This window comes from Ixodes scapularis, unplaced genomic scaffold, assembly GCF_016920785.2.
Source record: "Ixodes scapularis isolate PalLabHiFi unplaced genomic scaffold, ASM1692078v2 PGA_scaffold1__304_contigs__length_218370807, whole genome shotgun sequence".
Classification (NCBI taxonomy): Eukaryota; Metazoa; Arthropoda; class Arachnida; order Ixodida; family Ixodidae; genus Ixodes; species Ixodes scapularis.
Window position 1 is genome coordinate 175022460 of NW_024609846.1, and position 17415 is coordinate 175039874.

General features: G+C 47.4%; 1 protein-coding gene across 1 annotated transcript in view; it reads right to left on the reverse strand.

The window, feature by feature from the left end:
- Positions 1-17415, reverse strand: part of LOC121836182 (G2/mitotic-specific cyclin-B-like) — a 33261-nt gene that overhangs the window by 14180 nt on the left and 1666 nt on the right. Inside the window, exons 3-5 of the mRNA XM_042291004.1 lie at positions 14087-14194; positions 12615-12788; positions 9596-9757 (exon numbers count right to left, since the gene is read on the reverse strand). Coding sequence (XP_042146938.1) covers positions 9596-9757; positions 12615-12788; positions 14087-14194 — 444 coding nt within the window. The remainder of the gene's footprint in view (positions 1-9595; positions 9758-12614; positions 12789-14086; positions 14195-17415) is intronic.

The following is a 17415-nucleotide window of genomic DNA, read 5'->3' on the forward strand; positions in this document are numbered from 1 at the left end:
AAGTTATAAGCCGAAAGCACAGCTTGCAAACAGTTTTAAAAATCCCCCAGCTCCAACACTTTTCTGCGTTGGAGCTGGGGGATCCTCTCCTGGGCAGGAATTCTGAAGAAATTTTAGAGTTCCTACAGGGAGGAATTTTTAAGGGGACAACAGGTTTTTCCATTGACGTGGAGGACCTTTTCTATTCGGTCCCTCATGAACATCTTTCTGAGGCTGTCAGACCTTGTATTGAGAAAAAATGGAGAGGTTCCATTTCGCAATGCGGGCGGTCTCTCAGTCAAAGGTTTTTTGGAGCTGCTGAACCACTACCTTAACTCCACTGTTGTTTCCTTCGAGGCAGAGCTGTTTGTGCAGAAACGTGGTATCTGTATCGGTTCCGCTGTGGTCCTGTGTGACATTTTTTCTTGCAAATTGCAACGAGCGTATATTTGAAAAAATGCAACAGAAGGAACAAGTAAAAGTTGTTCGCTGCATAGATGATTATTTGGTGTGCGTGTCCCGCCCTGTAATTGGGGATGATCGAGAGATTGCGGGTTTTTCTAAACTGTTCCCAAGCTGTGCTTTCGGCTTAAAATTCAGCCGACCGCAGACATGGGCCTGTGGTCGGCTGCGCTTTTAGGATCTTGGGTTGCATTTGGGCGTGGAGTGTGCCTGCTGGGTGAATGAGCCCCGTTAAAAACGGAATGGTGCCGTTCAGCTCGGTGCACTCCAAGTTGGTGAAGCGGGGCGTTTAGGGTGTCTAGCAAATTATTATCTCAAATTTCCCCGACTTTTCCAGGTATTCCCCGACAATTTCAGATGAAATTCTGTGACCACTGCAGAGGCAGATAAATATACAAGACCATTACAACACAGTGCATTGAGCATTGGACACTGTGAGGATCATTTAGCATAAGCTCAATCCAACTTGCACATTTCAAAATATTTGGGTTCGTCCAGTCCGGATTAAACGAGCACTTTCTTGCCACTTCCGTAAGGGAACATGATGAAGACACGACATGCAACCACACACGTCAATAACCGAATGGCAGCATGACCGCCAGATTCACATTTTCAGATACTTTTTCAGCTTGGGTTAAATTGGATTGGGGTTTGTGGCTTTCCAATTTGTTACTACATCTGGTAGCTCTAACTGGATCTAGCCTAGTGTCAAGCCCTCAATCCAATCCAAGGCTTGAAAGGGATTTATCGGCTGTTCCCTTTGCATCGTGTAGCAGACTACATCGGGTAAGCAGAGCCTGCGCTCCGCTCTAAGCAGAATCTATTGCCTATTTTTCTGCCCTCAAGTCCTCAAGTCTTAGCTCAGGGAACTCAATGGCATTTCCGGCTCCCTGACTGGGCTCGTGTTTTTGACGATATCCCCGATTTTTCCCGGCAATTAAAATTTCCCTGACAATTCCCGGTTCTCCCTGGGCATTGCTTCATCTTGCCTAAGGGCTGAGGTAAGGAAATCTTGCCCGCACCGGATGAAAAACAGCTTTCATCCTCAGCTCAGCAGAGGAAGCACGTTCTTCGAGATGGTTCCGAGACCTTAGCAGAAAAGACGAAAAACTACAACAGCGCAGTGTGCGAAAGGACTCCCAGGAGGATCGGTAGGCCTGTTGTCTCGCCTCACATTCACAAGATGTCCCACAACCTGAAGAAGATGGCCCATCGCTTTGACATACCAGTCGTTTTTTCTGCACCGAACAAACTGTCTTCACTGTGTAAAAGGATAAGCAGATTGGGAGAGGAATCGGTTGTGCCGCAAGAGTCCCGCAGAAAACGACACATCACTAAGCTCCGCAAGTGTGCCACTAGCGTCACGTACAAAATTCCCCCGCGGTAAGGTGTGCGTTGGCCAGCCGGGGAGGTGCATCAATGATAGGGTCGGAGAGCATGCGTCGGCCATCAGGCAGTCCCCCCGTCTGGCCACCTAGCGGTCCACTGCGACCATTGCGAATGCGGGCCCAACTCTGGAAAGTGCAACCCCATTTTTGGTGACACCTGCGTCATGGGCCATTGCAAAACAAAAACTGCCAGAGAAATTCACGAAGCCTTCCGGATTAGGTCGCACCAGGACAATTCTTGCGTAAGCGCACCCTCTTTGTCCTTGTCTGATAAAGAATTATACTTCTTGAAGAACCAATGATGCTGGCACTTGAGGGGGGTGTGGTTTTAGACCGTCTCTTTGTGCTCTGCCAAGTGTGCCTGCTTTTATATTATTAAAATTGTGTCGTAGAAATAAACCACTCGGTTCAAAGTTACGCCGTGTCCTATCCAGTTCTCTCTTCGTCCTTGTTTTGGCATTGCACCAGAATGCCCATCGTGAGGTGCAATGAGCGAGAGATATGCAACCACTTTTTACAATCAGCCGTGCCCTTTCCTCACCGAGTTTAAAATGGCTGTCTCGTGAGGAAACTCAATTATAGAAATTAAGTTAAATATATGAGCCTCGCAATGATGCAAAAGTTCAAGCAGAGACTCCAATTCAGTTTGTCAAGCACTAATTATTTCGTAACAATTTGCCTACACCAGGTACTGTATCCCGAGCAAGCAGCCACAAAAAATTTGGAGAATCGTGCAAAACTGGAAGACGAGCGCTCCTTAGGTCAACATATATGAGAAGATACACCCTTCGCATATTTTGCCAATATTACAAAACTGAGGGGTGGACGCTTATCGTAGGATGGGCGGACGCTCTGTATGGTACATCAGGCCTAGATTTCGAAAAATGCAGAATATATAAAATGTTCCCCATTTTGACGACAAAAAGCTCCGCAAAAACTAGAGTTCTAGCCTAAAAAGGTTTTGAGCTACAATAACTCGGGTCAACCCCCGTGACAGAAATGCCACGAGCCGAGCAGATGCCCATTGGGGTGAACCGCAAGACGAGAAGAAAAAAATGTCGCAGGATTTGCGCGCTCATGAGCACCCGTTGGGCCCGTAGGAGCCACGGCTGTCAATGACCGGTCGTCAGTTTCACACTCAGTTTATGTCACGTTCATCTGGGGCGTGCGCGGCACCGAGAAAATGCTGCCCTCAAGGCCATGCCACTGTAGATGCACCACATGACGCGCTACCAGGCGAACGCAAAGCATCCCGCCGTGCGACGCGCTCGGTGCGGTCACTGCAAGGGCCAGACATGAACGGGTGGACGGTTAAGTGATTCGCAAGAGTGGGGCGGCGGCTCGCGCCATTTAGTGAGCAATGAAAGTAACATAACGTAAGAACAAAAACACATGGACCATGAAACAAAGCGTTTATACATACGGGTGGTTTCATTTGGATTCAGGCAACGAGGTGCAGTCGTATCTTTTATTTTGCTTCAAAATTTTGTATTTTACCCACCATCGGCATTTGCTCTTTTTTAGCATACTTAGAGGCTTAAAACTCAAAAACAGTGCATATACCTCCAACGGAATGTATGCTGGGTAAAAGAAGGGTGTGAAAAGAATGCAACAAGAGAAAAAGAAAAAAAAAAAAATTAAAAACTTTTTTTTATTATACAGCATGCTGAAATTGAGCAAAAAGTGAAAACCCTCTCCGTTTCATAATTTATTTCTCAATACTCGTACATGATAGAAATGCAAACTTCGCTTAATTTGGAAGGCAATGAAAGGTTCTACACGTGGTATTATTTTAAAAGCGATACTAAACATAGTCGACTCCAAACGAAATCCGTAATTTAGGTCACAGTCGTTCGCGGAGGCATGTTTAAGGATTTTTACAAAGATTGGAGCGACAAATAATAAATAGTAGTTATAATGTCGTCTTAGCTACTTGCAAATATAGCACACTACAAAAATGTAGACACTCTTTTGAATACTTCGAGATTGAGAGCGATTAAAAAAAAAAGGATTGTTCTTCTTGGAACATGTGCCACGTAATAAAAAAATTTGAAGCAAAATAAAAAAAGATGACCGCATTTCGTTGCCCGAATCCAAATGAAACCGCCAGTATGCAATTTCATTGTCGGATTGGTGAGAAGCGATAGGTCCACGTTCGGTGTGAAAATCAACAGAGGCGGCGGCACGCGGGGGTTAAAATATAAACAATAAATGTATGTGCGATAAAAAGCAACACACTGCGAGAACACGACAAAACCATCAGAACGAAATGCGAGCACGGGTTACTCCAACAACACACTTGCTGCTCGCGACACAAACTGCAGCCGGGAAACAAGTTCGCCGGTGCAAAGACGACAAAAGTTCCGAAAAAGGGAAGTCCACTGCGGGACCCAAAGTCCAGGGAAAAGTTCGAGCAAAGTCCAAAGACTCACCGACGTCTTGGGTCGGAAGAAAGACAAAGGCTTCATGCGCCCGGCGTGGTAGGCTGGTTGCTCGGCGGCCGACACAACGCAGCACCGCACACACACACACACTTCTCGAAAATGGAAAAACCGATGTCTGTCATCACTGCTGGAATCTTAGCCAGAGCAGAGGGCTTGAGGGAAAGAAGATAGCAGCAAATACCGTGGAAGCAAATACTGGCAACTCCCGCGGAAAACGGGCGAAAAGTGATTGCAGCGCCCCTGGCGAGCTCGGAGTCTCCGCTGGCAGACAAATTCGCCAAAATCCATTGGTTTTGCCTATCTCCGTGCGAGGTGAGCAACGAAAAAAAATTGTCCCGGACATTCGCTGCTTTGAAAGTTAAAAAATGGGTGCCAGCTCATGAGTGAAGAACATTCTCTTCGCGTGGGGAAGATGTTACAGCTTTCTGGGTGCAATCTCGGAGTTCTCCCGAAGAAAACATTCTGTCACAACTTATGTAAGCCAAGCAAAACACGAATGTATGCCTTCGCGCTGTTTCGTGAAAGAGGGAAATGTACAAACATTTCAGAACATAGCTTCGTTTCAACTTTATTGTTCTTACCAGTCAATTCGTTTTGTTGTTGCAATTCCCATTTCTCATGAATGTCTTGCTTACAACCGTTTCGTCGAACAGGCGAGCTGGCTAATCCCGTTAAGATCATCTCCGGATGAAGAAGCAGAAGTCAATTTCAAACCACGTAAGTTACGGCGATGTTAGTATGCTCCGAAAGAAGGCGTTGTGCATATGCAAATCTGACGCGGTTATAGATTAACAAAAGCGGAGTTACGAAAAAAGCAGACTTCTCGTGCTTGCAAAGAAAGAAGGGGAGAGCGTCGTAGCCCCGCGAAAAAAGGTGATTTCAGTCAAGTTATTTACAGTGCACAAATTCCGATTGTTAGCGCGGGGACGACCAACATCTTCTGCTTCGCTGCTTCTTTACTTCTACGATAAAGGCCGACTTTCGTTGAACAGTCTCCACTCTTTCCATTTTTGAGTCTTCTTTCTTTTATATTTTTGAGGCGCCGCCACTCTGCCGCGTTATTTCTTCCTCCTGCTTATATGTTGCTGTGTATATTTTTTGTTTGCTTTTTGCTTTTTTTTTTTGCCCGACAGGTAAACCATCCCGTATCCGTGCTTTGTTTGGCTTAGCTTTTACTCCCTTTCCTTCGCTTCGGCGCTTAATGCCCCCGGTTCGTCTGCTACGCTAGGCCCGGGCATTTTAAGGGCCGTCTGCAACTTTGCTGTTGCTCTTGTTTTCTTCCACTGTCATCTGCCATAACCTCCTATTTTCGCCTTCGATTGAGTTTCTAATCTAAAATCGTTATATGCGCTTTTTGATATTTTTTTTAATATATTAAGAAGTGTAAACTGGTTATCCATTTTTATTCGAATTTTATTTGTGTACTCCGGCCGGCACGTCTGCTACGGGTCATCGTTTGTTGATCAATCGGCCTCATTTGAGCATACACCAGAGCATACTTAGAGATGGCAGGCATGCCATGTGCTGCCTACCATTGCAAGAACAAGTTTGTGCGATGTGGTGGAAAATCTTTCTTCTGCTTCCTACGTCAACCTACGGACACCTACGTCAACAAGTACTTGAATGCACTTTTAAACTGCTTCGTCAAGCGAGCGAACGAACAACCTGCCAAAGTCACTGGAAAAAGAAATTCGAAAGCAAAAAAAGGTGACTCACTGCTAGCACATATTGAAGATTGCTGCATGCGACCAAAACATTTCTGCGACTCTTTTTTACCGGGCAGTGTGAGCTGCACTACGTTATTTATTTCCCGTGTTTTGTTTTTAGTTCGTACCTACGCCGCGAAATCAAATAAACGAACGTAAAACAAGCAGCTGAAAAAAGGAACGCTTTCTTCTTTATTCATTAGTTTCGTGTGTTGCTTCCGCTTTGTTTGTTGTGAACTCAACACCGGTGGCGACCACCAGCTATTCATTTGCTGCATTCCATTTTTCTTTCTTTTTTTCTATAAGCGCCGCAACGATAGTCGTCGTTGAAATAGTTTTTTGCTAGCTTCTTTGTTTTATTCGCCGTAGGTCGCTTCTCTTTCCCGTTTCTTTTTATTTTCGTCGGAAATGGCAACACCATCTTTTCTGCAAAGTTCGGTAAGTGGTTGCACGGTCATTTTTATCCTTACTTTTTGTTTTGTTTTTATACTCCAGCAGCTCGTGCGCTTGCTCTGGTAATATTAACACGTCGTTTTTGCATGTTTTAATGATTACAACGTAGTTCGAGTAGCTAAACGCCTTTTTTCCGCTTCCCAGATGCGTTTCAACCGCGTGTGATCCCCTGAGAGGCGTTTGAGACCGCCAAGTAACTGCTCTATCTTTTGTTTATGCGCGCGTTGTTATTCGATTGTCGTTGCAGTTGCGATCAGTGGATTCCGCTTTGCAAGCGGACTGACCGCAATAAATTGTTTCTGCTGTTAGGGTGACGAAACGGGGGCTCGTAAAGCTCGAGGACGTCGCGGAGCCTAGACTTTTCCATTGCGTCGACTGCTTCCGTAGACTCCGAGTCCGCTAGAGGCGCCACTGTCACGTTCGCCGCCGCTCCTATGGGTTTTCGGAGGAGTTTCCAGTATTGGCGAAGCTATATTGTATTTGATAGCAGTGCCGACATCGCGTTCTCTCGGGCCGCCATGTTTTGCGAGACGAGGAAGGAAGGCCGACGACAATGCGAGAGAGAGAGAGAGGTGCCGAAGGAAGCGGAGAGCGTTCACTCAAGGACCCAGTGCAAGGACCTGCATGGTCTCCCTCAGGGGCAAATCCAGAACTCCGTTTTGGGAGGGGGGGGTGGGGGGCGAAAAATTTGTGGGGATACTTTTCTCCCATTCTTTCTTGTGAGCAGGCGGGTCCACCCATGTCAAATTGCCCTCCTAGAAAGGGGGGGGGGGGGGGGGGACCAACCCCAACGCCCCCCCCCCCCCCTTGGATTTGCCCCTGGTCTCCTTCCAACGGTGCTGCACGCCGCATAAAGTTCCAAGCGAACACAGTGCGGCCGCACTGATTCAACCAGGCGAATGTGACGCGTGTGCCGGTGCAGCACAGTACGCCTCAGACGAATGCGACATTAAAAAGAGACGTCGCGAGACACAAAAAAGAAACCCAGAAAATCAAAACTTCACTCGTCAAGCTATCGACACGATGGCAAAGCGAGTGTTCCGAAACGGGCCTCCACGCCCACCAATGGTGTCCGAAGGACGCTCTTAAGGGGAGACGCGGGTCTTAAAATGGTCAAAAAACGCGAAATTTCACGTTTTTCAAAATTCACTTATTTGGATTAATTGTAGTCTAAGGTACCTGCCTGCAAAGTTTCAATGTCGAATTCAATGTCTAAGCATGAAAAAAATGATATGTACGATGTCCCCGCAGAGCCCTGACACAGCGAGTTCAATGAAAACAAGTGGAACTTCGCGCCCCGCGCGTTTCGCGATCGCTCGTCGGATCGCGGCCATCTTGGTCTTGTTGGAAAGCCGCTTATTTTCCCCACGTCCCCATGCCATTCGTTATCGCGACAACATCGGGGAACGTCCGCATTCCGCGGGTTTCGAAGGCCCCAATTGCGATCGCTCATTGGCCGGCTAGCAAGGTGCCCATACGTCGGAGCACGCGCGGCGCCTAGCGCCCCTGCTATTGGCCTAAACGCGCCCCTCCGCTCTTTTTCTTCTTTCCTCCTTTCCGTTCCCGCGCTGGCGAGAGGTGCGTCGTCTGCTCCTGGGCCCGTCTCCGCCCGTCTCCTTAGGCCTGTCTGCTTTGTTTCTTCCGTGGTCGAGCGCACGTTTTAGTTCCCGTTTGCGCGCTTGCGTTGAACATTGTTGGTTCGTTTTCCTACGAAGTCGCGCGTGTTTTGTTTTGTTTCGCTTCGAGTTCTCGAGATGCCGGACGACGCTCGGTTGAAATCGAGCGCGCGGCAAGCGTTCGGAAGGAAGAGGAAGCGACCGTGGAACAAAAAGTCGAAGCTGTGTGCTGCAAGTGCGCCACCGCGATCGGCACCGCCGGATGCCTTGGATCTTCCGGAAACATCAGCCGGAGACATCGCGACTCCATGCAGCAGCGGCAGTTTGTCGAGCTTTGCGAGCGCGGTTCGTGTCGACACCGCATACTACTCCACGGCCGAGCAGGCGCAACGAGTCGCACGATCGGACGAATGCAAGTGTGCGCTATCGGAAAAGTCGGCGACCCAGCGCAAATTCGACCTTCTCGGCGTCACCACAGGAGGCCAGACGCGCGACGCTGGGACACAGTTCATTGAAGTGGACATGAAAGCTCTCAAAGCATGGAGAAGGACAATCTGCGTTTGCGTAAGGCCAATACTGCCCACCAGAGCAGCAGCAATGCAAAGCAGAGGTTCTCCAGGCAACACCAAACTGGAACAGCTGGGGACTACAGTCCTGGACAGCTGTGAGGGGCTCCCCTTTCAAGTGCTACACGAACAAAGGCCCTTTTCAGGGCCAAACAAATCTGCTTTCGGAACGTGCAAGCCTTGGTGCCTCCTCCCGTTGTCCCTTATAGAGTCTACTCATTCTTTTATAACTTTATTTTACATTGCAGACATTATTTCTCAGTTTTATATTATTTTTTAAAGGTTCTTGTGAACGGATTGCAGAATTTTTCATCTCAATTTGTTCATATAGAACTATGCTTCATATTGCTGAACATTATTGCATGGGATCCCTTGCTCAATTTTATGCAATGAGTGTCAAAACTTCAACTGCAATTTTCTCAGCTTCGCATTTTTCGTCTACATGCCTAGCCTTACGGTTGTTTTCATGAGATTATTCTTCAAGGATTTCTATAAACTTTATACCGTTGAATTCAGAAAGAAGTGAACTGCAGGGTGATGCTATTTTTGTATGACAGTATGGGCCCGAAATTTTATTATTAGTGATAATGTGACCTCGTTAGGCTTTGTAAATAGTGTACTTGACCTAATTAGACTAGTTTTATACAATGATCTATCTTTACAAAAATATAAATAGCATCATCTTGCATGAGAGGTCTTTAGCTACAAATCCATATCACTTATGCAAAACAATTCGTATTAGAAAGTTCCTTAATGAGTCGTAAGCAATGACCTAATTAGGCTTCATTATTTTCTTCGTAACTCAAAAAGTAATTGAGATATTGCAGAACTAATTGAATATTTGAAAAGAGGAAGCCAAAACACATATACACACTGATTTTCATTATAATCCATTAATAAACAAAAAAGTCGATTTTAGAACCAGTGTCTTGCCTTAAGGCAGGTGCCAAGACTACTGAACTATGGGGAGGGAAAGGGCACCTGAAGGAAGCGGTCGATGACAGACACGGTGAGGAAGAGCGTCTCGGGCAGCAGCTGGAACCTCTTGTGCACCTGCATGAGCCAGTTGACCAGGATGGCCCGCATGTCGCCCGTGATGTGGGGGCTGTGTCTCAGGTACTGGTCCTTTACCGGGAACGCCTCCTGCGAGATCCAGGTACAGCTCTACTCACTGCATCCTCAAAGTCCCCCCAACATCCTAAAGTGTCCATCCCGGCAGACGTCCATCCTGCCCCAAGGTCGCTTCCAGATTTAGTTGGATGAACAAAGGTTGCTCAACGGAGGCACAGTGGTCATTCTCCCGTAATCAAGTAGCGACTAGCGCCACCTTGGGCAACTTCACTCCATGCAGTCGGTCAAAAATATTCCTTACGCAATTATCAATCGCTTGTCTGAGCTTACTAATGTTTTATGGCATCTTTTACAATTTCCGGACATCTACAGAGAGAAATCCCCGGCATTCTAGGTTTTCCTGGTCAACACACAGTTCCCAACATGGACCTTTTCGGCTAATCCGTACCGATTAACCACATCAGGGGTGGAACTCATGAAATGTACTTGGGAGCAGCCACGGGAGCAGCTGAAACAGCTGTTTTGGACCAGGTTGGGAGCAGCTAAAACTACATTCTGGAGCAGGCTAGGAGCAGCTCAAATCAGTTTTCATTGCACTTCAGCTTGAGTCTTAGACAAGCACGGAGCAATTTTCAATTCTGCTTAGCAGCACAGATGAACATGAGTGGTTAGGAACCTAGGTAGATGGGATAACAGTTTAACAGATGAGAAAAATTGAAACTTTGTGAGCCTTATTGAGAATCAAAAAGCCGGTACCCCATGTTTATGAAGATAGCGTCCTCAATATTTTCTGAGTGGCTTTCAGCTGCTCAAAATGCAAACCAGCACTGCTTATCGCACAACCCACAGATGCTCGACATAGTAATTATATGTGCGAACCACGTGACATGCGTAAACAACGGACACGCAGCTGCGCGGAGGAACAGGGCAACACATTTCGAGTTTATCCTATTGTGCAACTCAATATCGAAGCAGCAGACTACTATTAACAAAGTTATTGTATTTGAAGCGATAAGCGGGAGCAAGGTTAATGTACGCCGAGTAGATCTATCACTCGCGCAAGAGATGCTGGCCGAAAAGGTTTCGAATTGGACCGCGTTTCAGTTCTATCAAATCAAGATTTATCTTGCAAAATGCGGTTCTACCTCCTAACGATGAAGTACTAAAAGGAATCTCTTGCTCATTTTTTTTCCACTGGTTGACTTCTGGATCCCGGGCCGCAGAGCCTCAGGCAATCTGACGCTTAACGACTCTACCTCACCTCAGCCGACTTGCTTAACCGCTTATGGTTGAAGAATAACAATCCAGTCGCAGGTGGTGTAGTGTTTAAAATCCTAGTTTTTTCGCACGCTTCCGGCTCTCGATACACAGGGAGAATAAACAGAACAAAGGATTGCAAGGCCAACCAAGCTAAACGTGCTCATTGTGGCCAAGCGAGTCAATAAAACCGAAACCAAGACAAAATAAAAAGATTTTTGGCCCACATTATATGAACTGGCGCATATTGGCGCAAGATACTGGCTGTGGCGCAGTTTCTGCAAAATGGCGCAGGATGGCGCAGCCGTTCTACCCCTGCCACATCGGTATCGCCGTAAAATGTTGGAATTCCGGCATAGTAGACCTCTTTTCACATATACGGGGTCGCTCCTGAAGTAATTCCTCCTATTCTATCGTTAGCCTGAGAAGGCACGAGCGGATGTGGCTAGTACCGCGGTAGGATTGAAACCTTCTCAACAATATTCGGTCAATTTTCTTTGCCACGCAACAGACGGCACTGCGGGGAGACTGACCAAAAGGCGTAAAAAATTTAGGTGCATATAAAGCAAATTTGTGCAATTGAGCTCCTGTGCGCAGAAAGTAGCCCATTAAAATGTGTCTAAAGTTCACGAAACATTTAGGCAAATCCAATGGCGATGGGAGGCCAATTTTAGGTCCGATTCTAACGGCGTTAGGGCCACGTTAAGGACGGCCATGCACAGCTATTGCACAGCAAAATGATTCTCAACCAGCTTATCTGATTACGGCCACACTAAACCAGACAAGGAGACATTGCACGTCTGACTAAGCAAAAGGCCCCAATTTCCAGGGTCTCTCAGCACACCAGGCCCCATGGGCGATTTCATCTCAAATCGTGAGAGAAAAAGTGACGGTTAAAAACATTAACTGCCCCATGGAGCAAAACCGCGTTCAGCCCCAAAACTCCCCTGTTTGATGGAGCGAAGCCTGTGGTCTGTAGCAGCGAATCGATGGATAGACTCCCATCGGCTGGCAAGAGCACCATAGTTCCCCACTGCCATGGCGCAGCGGCCCGGCCATCACAGAGGGGGAGAATGGCCCGACTCTGGAGAGCGGCTGGCCGCAGAGTACGCCCTGGCAGCACCCGCACAGGTCGCCCAACTGGGCTCGGCGTGGCATGCAGCTTGCAAGAATATGCTATGGAGTGTACAAACGCTCTTGCATACCGACACGTTAGCAGTCTCAAGTGTCTTCGTATTTTATTCTATCAATAACGGGCCAAGTTTGAATTGAGCTAGCTTTCGATGTACAACGCTTACTTCACGAGAGCGGAGAGGCTGCGAGCCTACCAAAGGTCACGTCGCGGGCATGCATGCTTCTGCTTGTCACTCCAGTAGAACTACAGCATACAAAACCGTCGAGCAATGCGATCAAAGCAGTTGCCGTCTGCACAACAGAGAAGGTTTGTTTCCCATCTTAGTTCGTATCTGGCCGACATTCAGCTAAAGTTTGTGTTTGGAAATCAAATTACGATAGCCGCAAGTCTTTCGAAGAAGGCCCGGTTCATTCGAACCCCGGATAATCCGGCCCTGCCACTACAACGTGGTTCGCCTTAAAAACCCGGGGCTAGCGGCGGTACCAGACCGGCCAAATGAAGCCGGACCGAGGCCAGCCAGGCGGTAAGGGAGCCCACCTCGAGCGAGACGAGGTAGTCGAAGATGTCCTTGGCGTACTGGGCACACAGCTGGGGCTCGTCCCGGTCGCCGGAGTCAATGTCCGGCACGCCGTCGGGCAGCAGCAGCTGGCTCGAGAAGGAGGGCTTTTCAAGGGGCTCCACGCAGAGCCCGGCCACGTCCAGGGACGCCACCTGCAACCACCCGTCCGTTCAATGGCACAAAGTCACCACGGATTGTACGTGGTTAGCACGCGACGTCACCGCCATTCCTCGCTGAGGAAAACAAATTAGACGGCGCGAAACGCGCCCCTCGGCCTCGAGCCTGCCGCAATGGCCACCGACGAGGGGTTGGCGGAGCCACTTATAATGCGCTGAAGACGTTAAACGATCGATCGACAACGGTGCATCCGAGGCTGTATATCAGCACAACTACTGCGTGCACTACTTGTAAAGGTGTGCACACGGGCAGAGTAATGTGTTGTGGGTTTTGCGCCAAGCTTTCTACTCTCAATCGTCTCGCTTACTGCCCAAGTGGAAAGAGTGTAGGGCTCGTCCAAAGGGGCCAACTACCCGCAACAGACTGTAGTGCCCATACCTATTCCTCAAAATTGGCTCGAAGAAACTTGCAAAGATATTCAACGTTACCCTCACTATTTTTTTTAAACAGCCTCCACCAGCGACACTAGAGTGGTGGGCACTGTTTGGGCAATAGAGCTTCTCAAGTGGTCGGAAGAACCTTAATACGACGATGCCTAGTTTATATGGACAACTCCGTTCCTCGTAAAACTCGTCCGTAATAATAAAATAAAATGTGCCCTATTTCCTAGTTCGTCCCCGCAAATGGTGTCCACATAGTGCGGTATTCATATTAACGGGAACCATAGTAACGGGACGCATCATTAGAGTAAAATCAGTGCCGTCAAAGCTCGCACGGGCACTTGCGCGCCAACCTGAAACCGAGAAACAAAACGTGCGGGACATCCCGCATTTTAGACTACTTGCTCCACCTTCGAGCGTGTCAGTAATGCCACGCCACCGGAAAGCACGAAAACATTTGAGTGTTACTTTTGCCATCACATTTTCTCCGAAGTTTCTTTATAGGCAATCTGATTTTAGATACAAAATAGCAGGCCAGGAAGAGCAAAGCTCAGCGATTAAGGAAACAGTTTGCATCTAGCTTAAGGAAGTGGCGGAGTACACCCTGAATCTAAAAAATAGCCATCTTAAGTCCTTGCACCTTTCTAAAGTTTTTAATAAATATCAATTGAGCCGCGACCGAGAGTGTTTTTGCATTGCACTTCCGTTTTTCTCCAGTCCTGGGGCTTCGTCTCGTTTCCCATCTTGTGAGACATGGGAGTGTGCCTTCACGAAGCTAAGGCCATTTGGGAATTGTGATGGGTAGCCTGCAAATTTGCGCTTTCGAGAAAAGCTTCGAGCTTGTTTCAAGGGCCCATCAGATACCAAAGACTGAGGAATTTTGATCCACTTACAGGGTCTGCCGCTGGCACTTCCTTGGCTGTGGCATGGTTCGCACCGACCGCCGCGCGAGCCCGAAGTGTTGGCTTCTTGGGTTCCGGACACTTTGCTGCCGTTGACGACTGCGAAAAAGATGGCAGGGTTCAACATTTATTTTCGTAGCTGCAATCCCACGTGAGGAATATGCTGCTTTCCCACCGCAAAACTATACATCGCTCAATGCCTCCAAACGTAGTAATGGGGTTCAGATGACAAAGTTTCGGAACCTATAATCATTGAATGAAAAACTCGAGCAACGTTTCGGAAATTTCCCATCAAGAAATGGGGCCAGCTTCCAATGGAAGATGCCATCGTCTTCGTTGGTAGTTCCTCAATCTTCCAATAAACATTCGTAACGTTCGATTTGAATATTGGCACGTTCGAAAACTGTTCAATTTAGAATTTGTTTCCCGTTGTACACATTGCTAACACTGTAAAGCAAGATGCAGTGAGCCAGGCTGTAACTAACTGAGAATGGCACGTGGCACCCTTTTGGGCTCTACGAAAGGAGGTAACGATTTAGAGAGTAAGAAGTTGAGCGTACAGAACCAAATGCACCTCAAAAGAATTCACGAAACGCTGCAAACCGATCGCACGTTTTCTCTGTGGCACAACAATAGGAACTCTTTCCTAAACTTGCAGTTGGTGACAGGTTAAAGAGACAACCCCAGCATGAATACTTTTATTGTTGCAAACAACCGAAATTTATTCTCAGGAATCGCCCAAAATATTTTAAGCTTAGACACTACATAGCTGAAGAGAAAACTTTTTTCTCAAAAAGCTAGATTTGAAAATTTTGCACATATCTGCAACTAGAACCCGGCATATCAGACACTCTTTTAAAGCGTTCATAAAAAAAAGTATCGATGCTGGGGCTGGGAGTGGCCCTTTAACTCTTCTCATAGCACGCCCATAGGCAATCCTGCGATCGATGGTTTCCGCCCAAGTTGGGGCTGGGCACGCACAAACACATCCCGTGGATAGCCAGACTACAGTCTTGGTTTGGCTTCGTGCTTTCTCCCAACCTGGTCAGAAAATCCCTGTCAAGCGATTGTTAAAAATTGCATCCTGCTGACATTGAGGATGATTACAAGGGTAGGCTTAGTTGCCCCATACGATTGGCCTAGAGACCGACCTAGAGGTGGTGCTACTGTTGCATTATCATCATCATGATCAATGCTGGAACAGAAGCATGGCCGCCCCCATGTTTGGAGTCTGAATGTTAGGAGTCTGAACAATTTTACTATGTTGCGATGAGGAGAGAGTACCTCTTCTAGTTACGATCCTGAAAGTGTTTGTCGACAGGACAACTGAGACAAGTGCAACAAACTATTCTAATATATCTGCCGCGAGTGGAACAAACAAGTGTAATCGAGCAACACTGTAGCATGAGTGCTATTAGATGCCTTTCTCGGTAGTGTGGGTTCACCGCTTCAATTTTTTCAGTGAGGGCCGCGGATGGCAAGAGGCTAATATTATGAATTTCTGGCTAAATACTCTTATACTCAAACATAGTAGAGCCTGCGACTCCAACGACCGACCTGCACCAGGACACAGACAGCATCGGCCGCAGCGACACCCTTTTGCTGTTCAGGCCTAGCGACTCCCACGAGACTTTTGGGACACCCTCCGGGACTGTGGAGTTCATCGATTAACCTTCAGATTATTCGAGTGGTGGTTACTTGTTTGTTCTTTGCATTTATATGAACTTTTCTGTTGGAGAAAGTAAAAAATACCTGTTTCAATAATTCTGACTGTTTTTCCTTTTAGGACACAAGCTTGCACGGTAAACCACTTCAACATATGAACAGATGGCAAAAAGGGTACAAGCACTCGTCTTAAACGCAGCAGGATATCAAAATTTATTCAGCCGAGTTCGACATATCTGCGTGTGTCCCATTTTTGTCATTTCTTCGACTTAAAAATGTGTCCCAGTCTAGCTCTTTCGACTTCATGGCAGATATGTCAATTAGATATTGAAGGCTCCCCAGAACCTGACGAAAATACACCCAAAATTTCTATCGTTCGTTTTTCTTGCCCCATCAATGCACAAACGGAGTGCTGAAAGGACTGAAGGAATGAATACAATGAACGAAGTGAAGAGCTTCACAGAGCATTTTCTTTCACGCAGCATCACTTCCGCTGTCGCCTTCGAGACAAACCGCGACAGAAGGCACAGATGAAAAAAGCTGGTCAGTATCGTTTTGTAGACTTCATAGAGACGCGTTTCGCCGACACCGCAAGGTTCTGTGGACACACGCAACAGCAATGTCTTGTCAACAGCATATTTTCATTACTAAGTGGATTAGGCTGGATCGCTGCCTTAATTTCGTTCGGTGGAAGCTCACCATAACTAGAGCCGAGTCATTTGGGTGGCTCCGAATAGAAAGCTTCACCAGCCCCAATTCTAGGCCACCCATCTTAGGCCAGAGTTTGCACCGGGCCTCATCCGAACCGCCAAGGGCTCGAGAAGCTATGCTACCGTTCAGATGAACAAGGCAATGTGCGCGTAAAGATGCTTCCAACCAGGTGTGGAATTAAGGGACTATACTAGCCTTCTTTGTTGTAGGTGGAAACCTGAATTCTGAGGGTAGCATACTGTACTTCAAACACCCCTCAGCTGACAGTACTGGGAAAGTTGCATGCTTGCCAGACCACCTCCTTTTTATTAGCCCCCACACTGAAGTCACGGTCAAAGACAGGCGCATGGCTGGTCCACCGAGCACATAGGGTCCACTGCACTTCTGGCTTGGGGGTGAATGGAAGACGACCGTGTTTGTGCTTCCACCGATTGCGGCTGAGATGGAACTAGGTGCAGGCGTCTTCAAAGCGTGTCGTCTGAATGGAGCACTGGAGGACAGCCTTCGATGTTGGCCGTCCAAAACGCCTGTCGGCCCGCGGCACCCCATCCTTTCAGAATTGCCCTTTCAGAACCAACTACCAGACTGCCCTGGTAGAGACCAGACCTATTCTACTCCCCCTCCTGCACACGGTTTACGATCCCTTACGTCACCCACCCAGTCTTCCCCCATTAGCTAATTCTGGCCTTAAAAACAGCATTTGCTCATAACGCTATTTTTTGTTGCGTGCTCCGATTTCTGTATTTTACTAAATTGGAAAGACCGCCCCTTGCCGCTAGCCAGAGACAAATGGCATCAGTTTGTGTCTCCGTTTTAATGTCTCTTCCGGTGAATAAAGGCAATGGGATGAAAAAGAGTGAACGTGTTGGATATGTTTAGACAGCAATGACAGAAATAACAGTAACAGACATGCGGTTTCACCTCAAGAAGAAAGGAACTTTTGC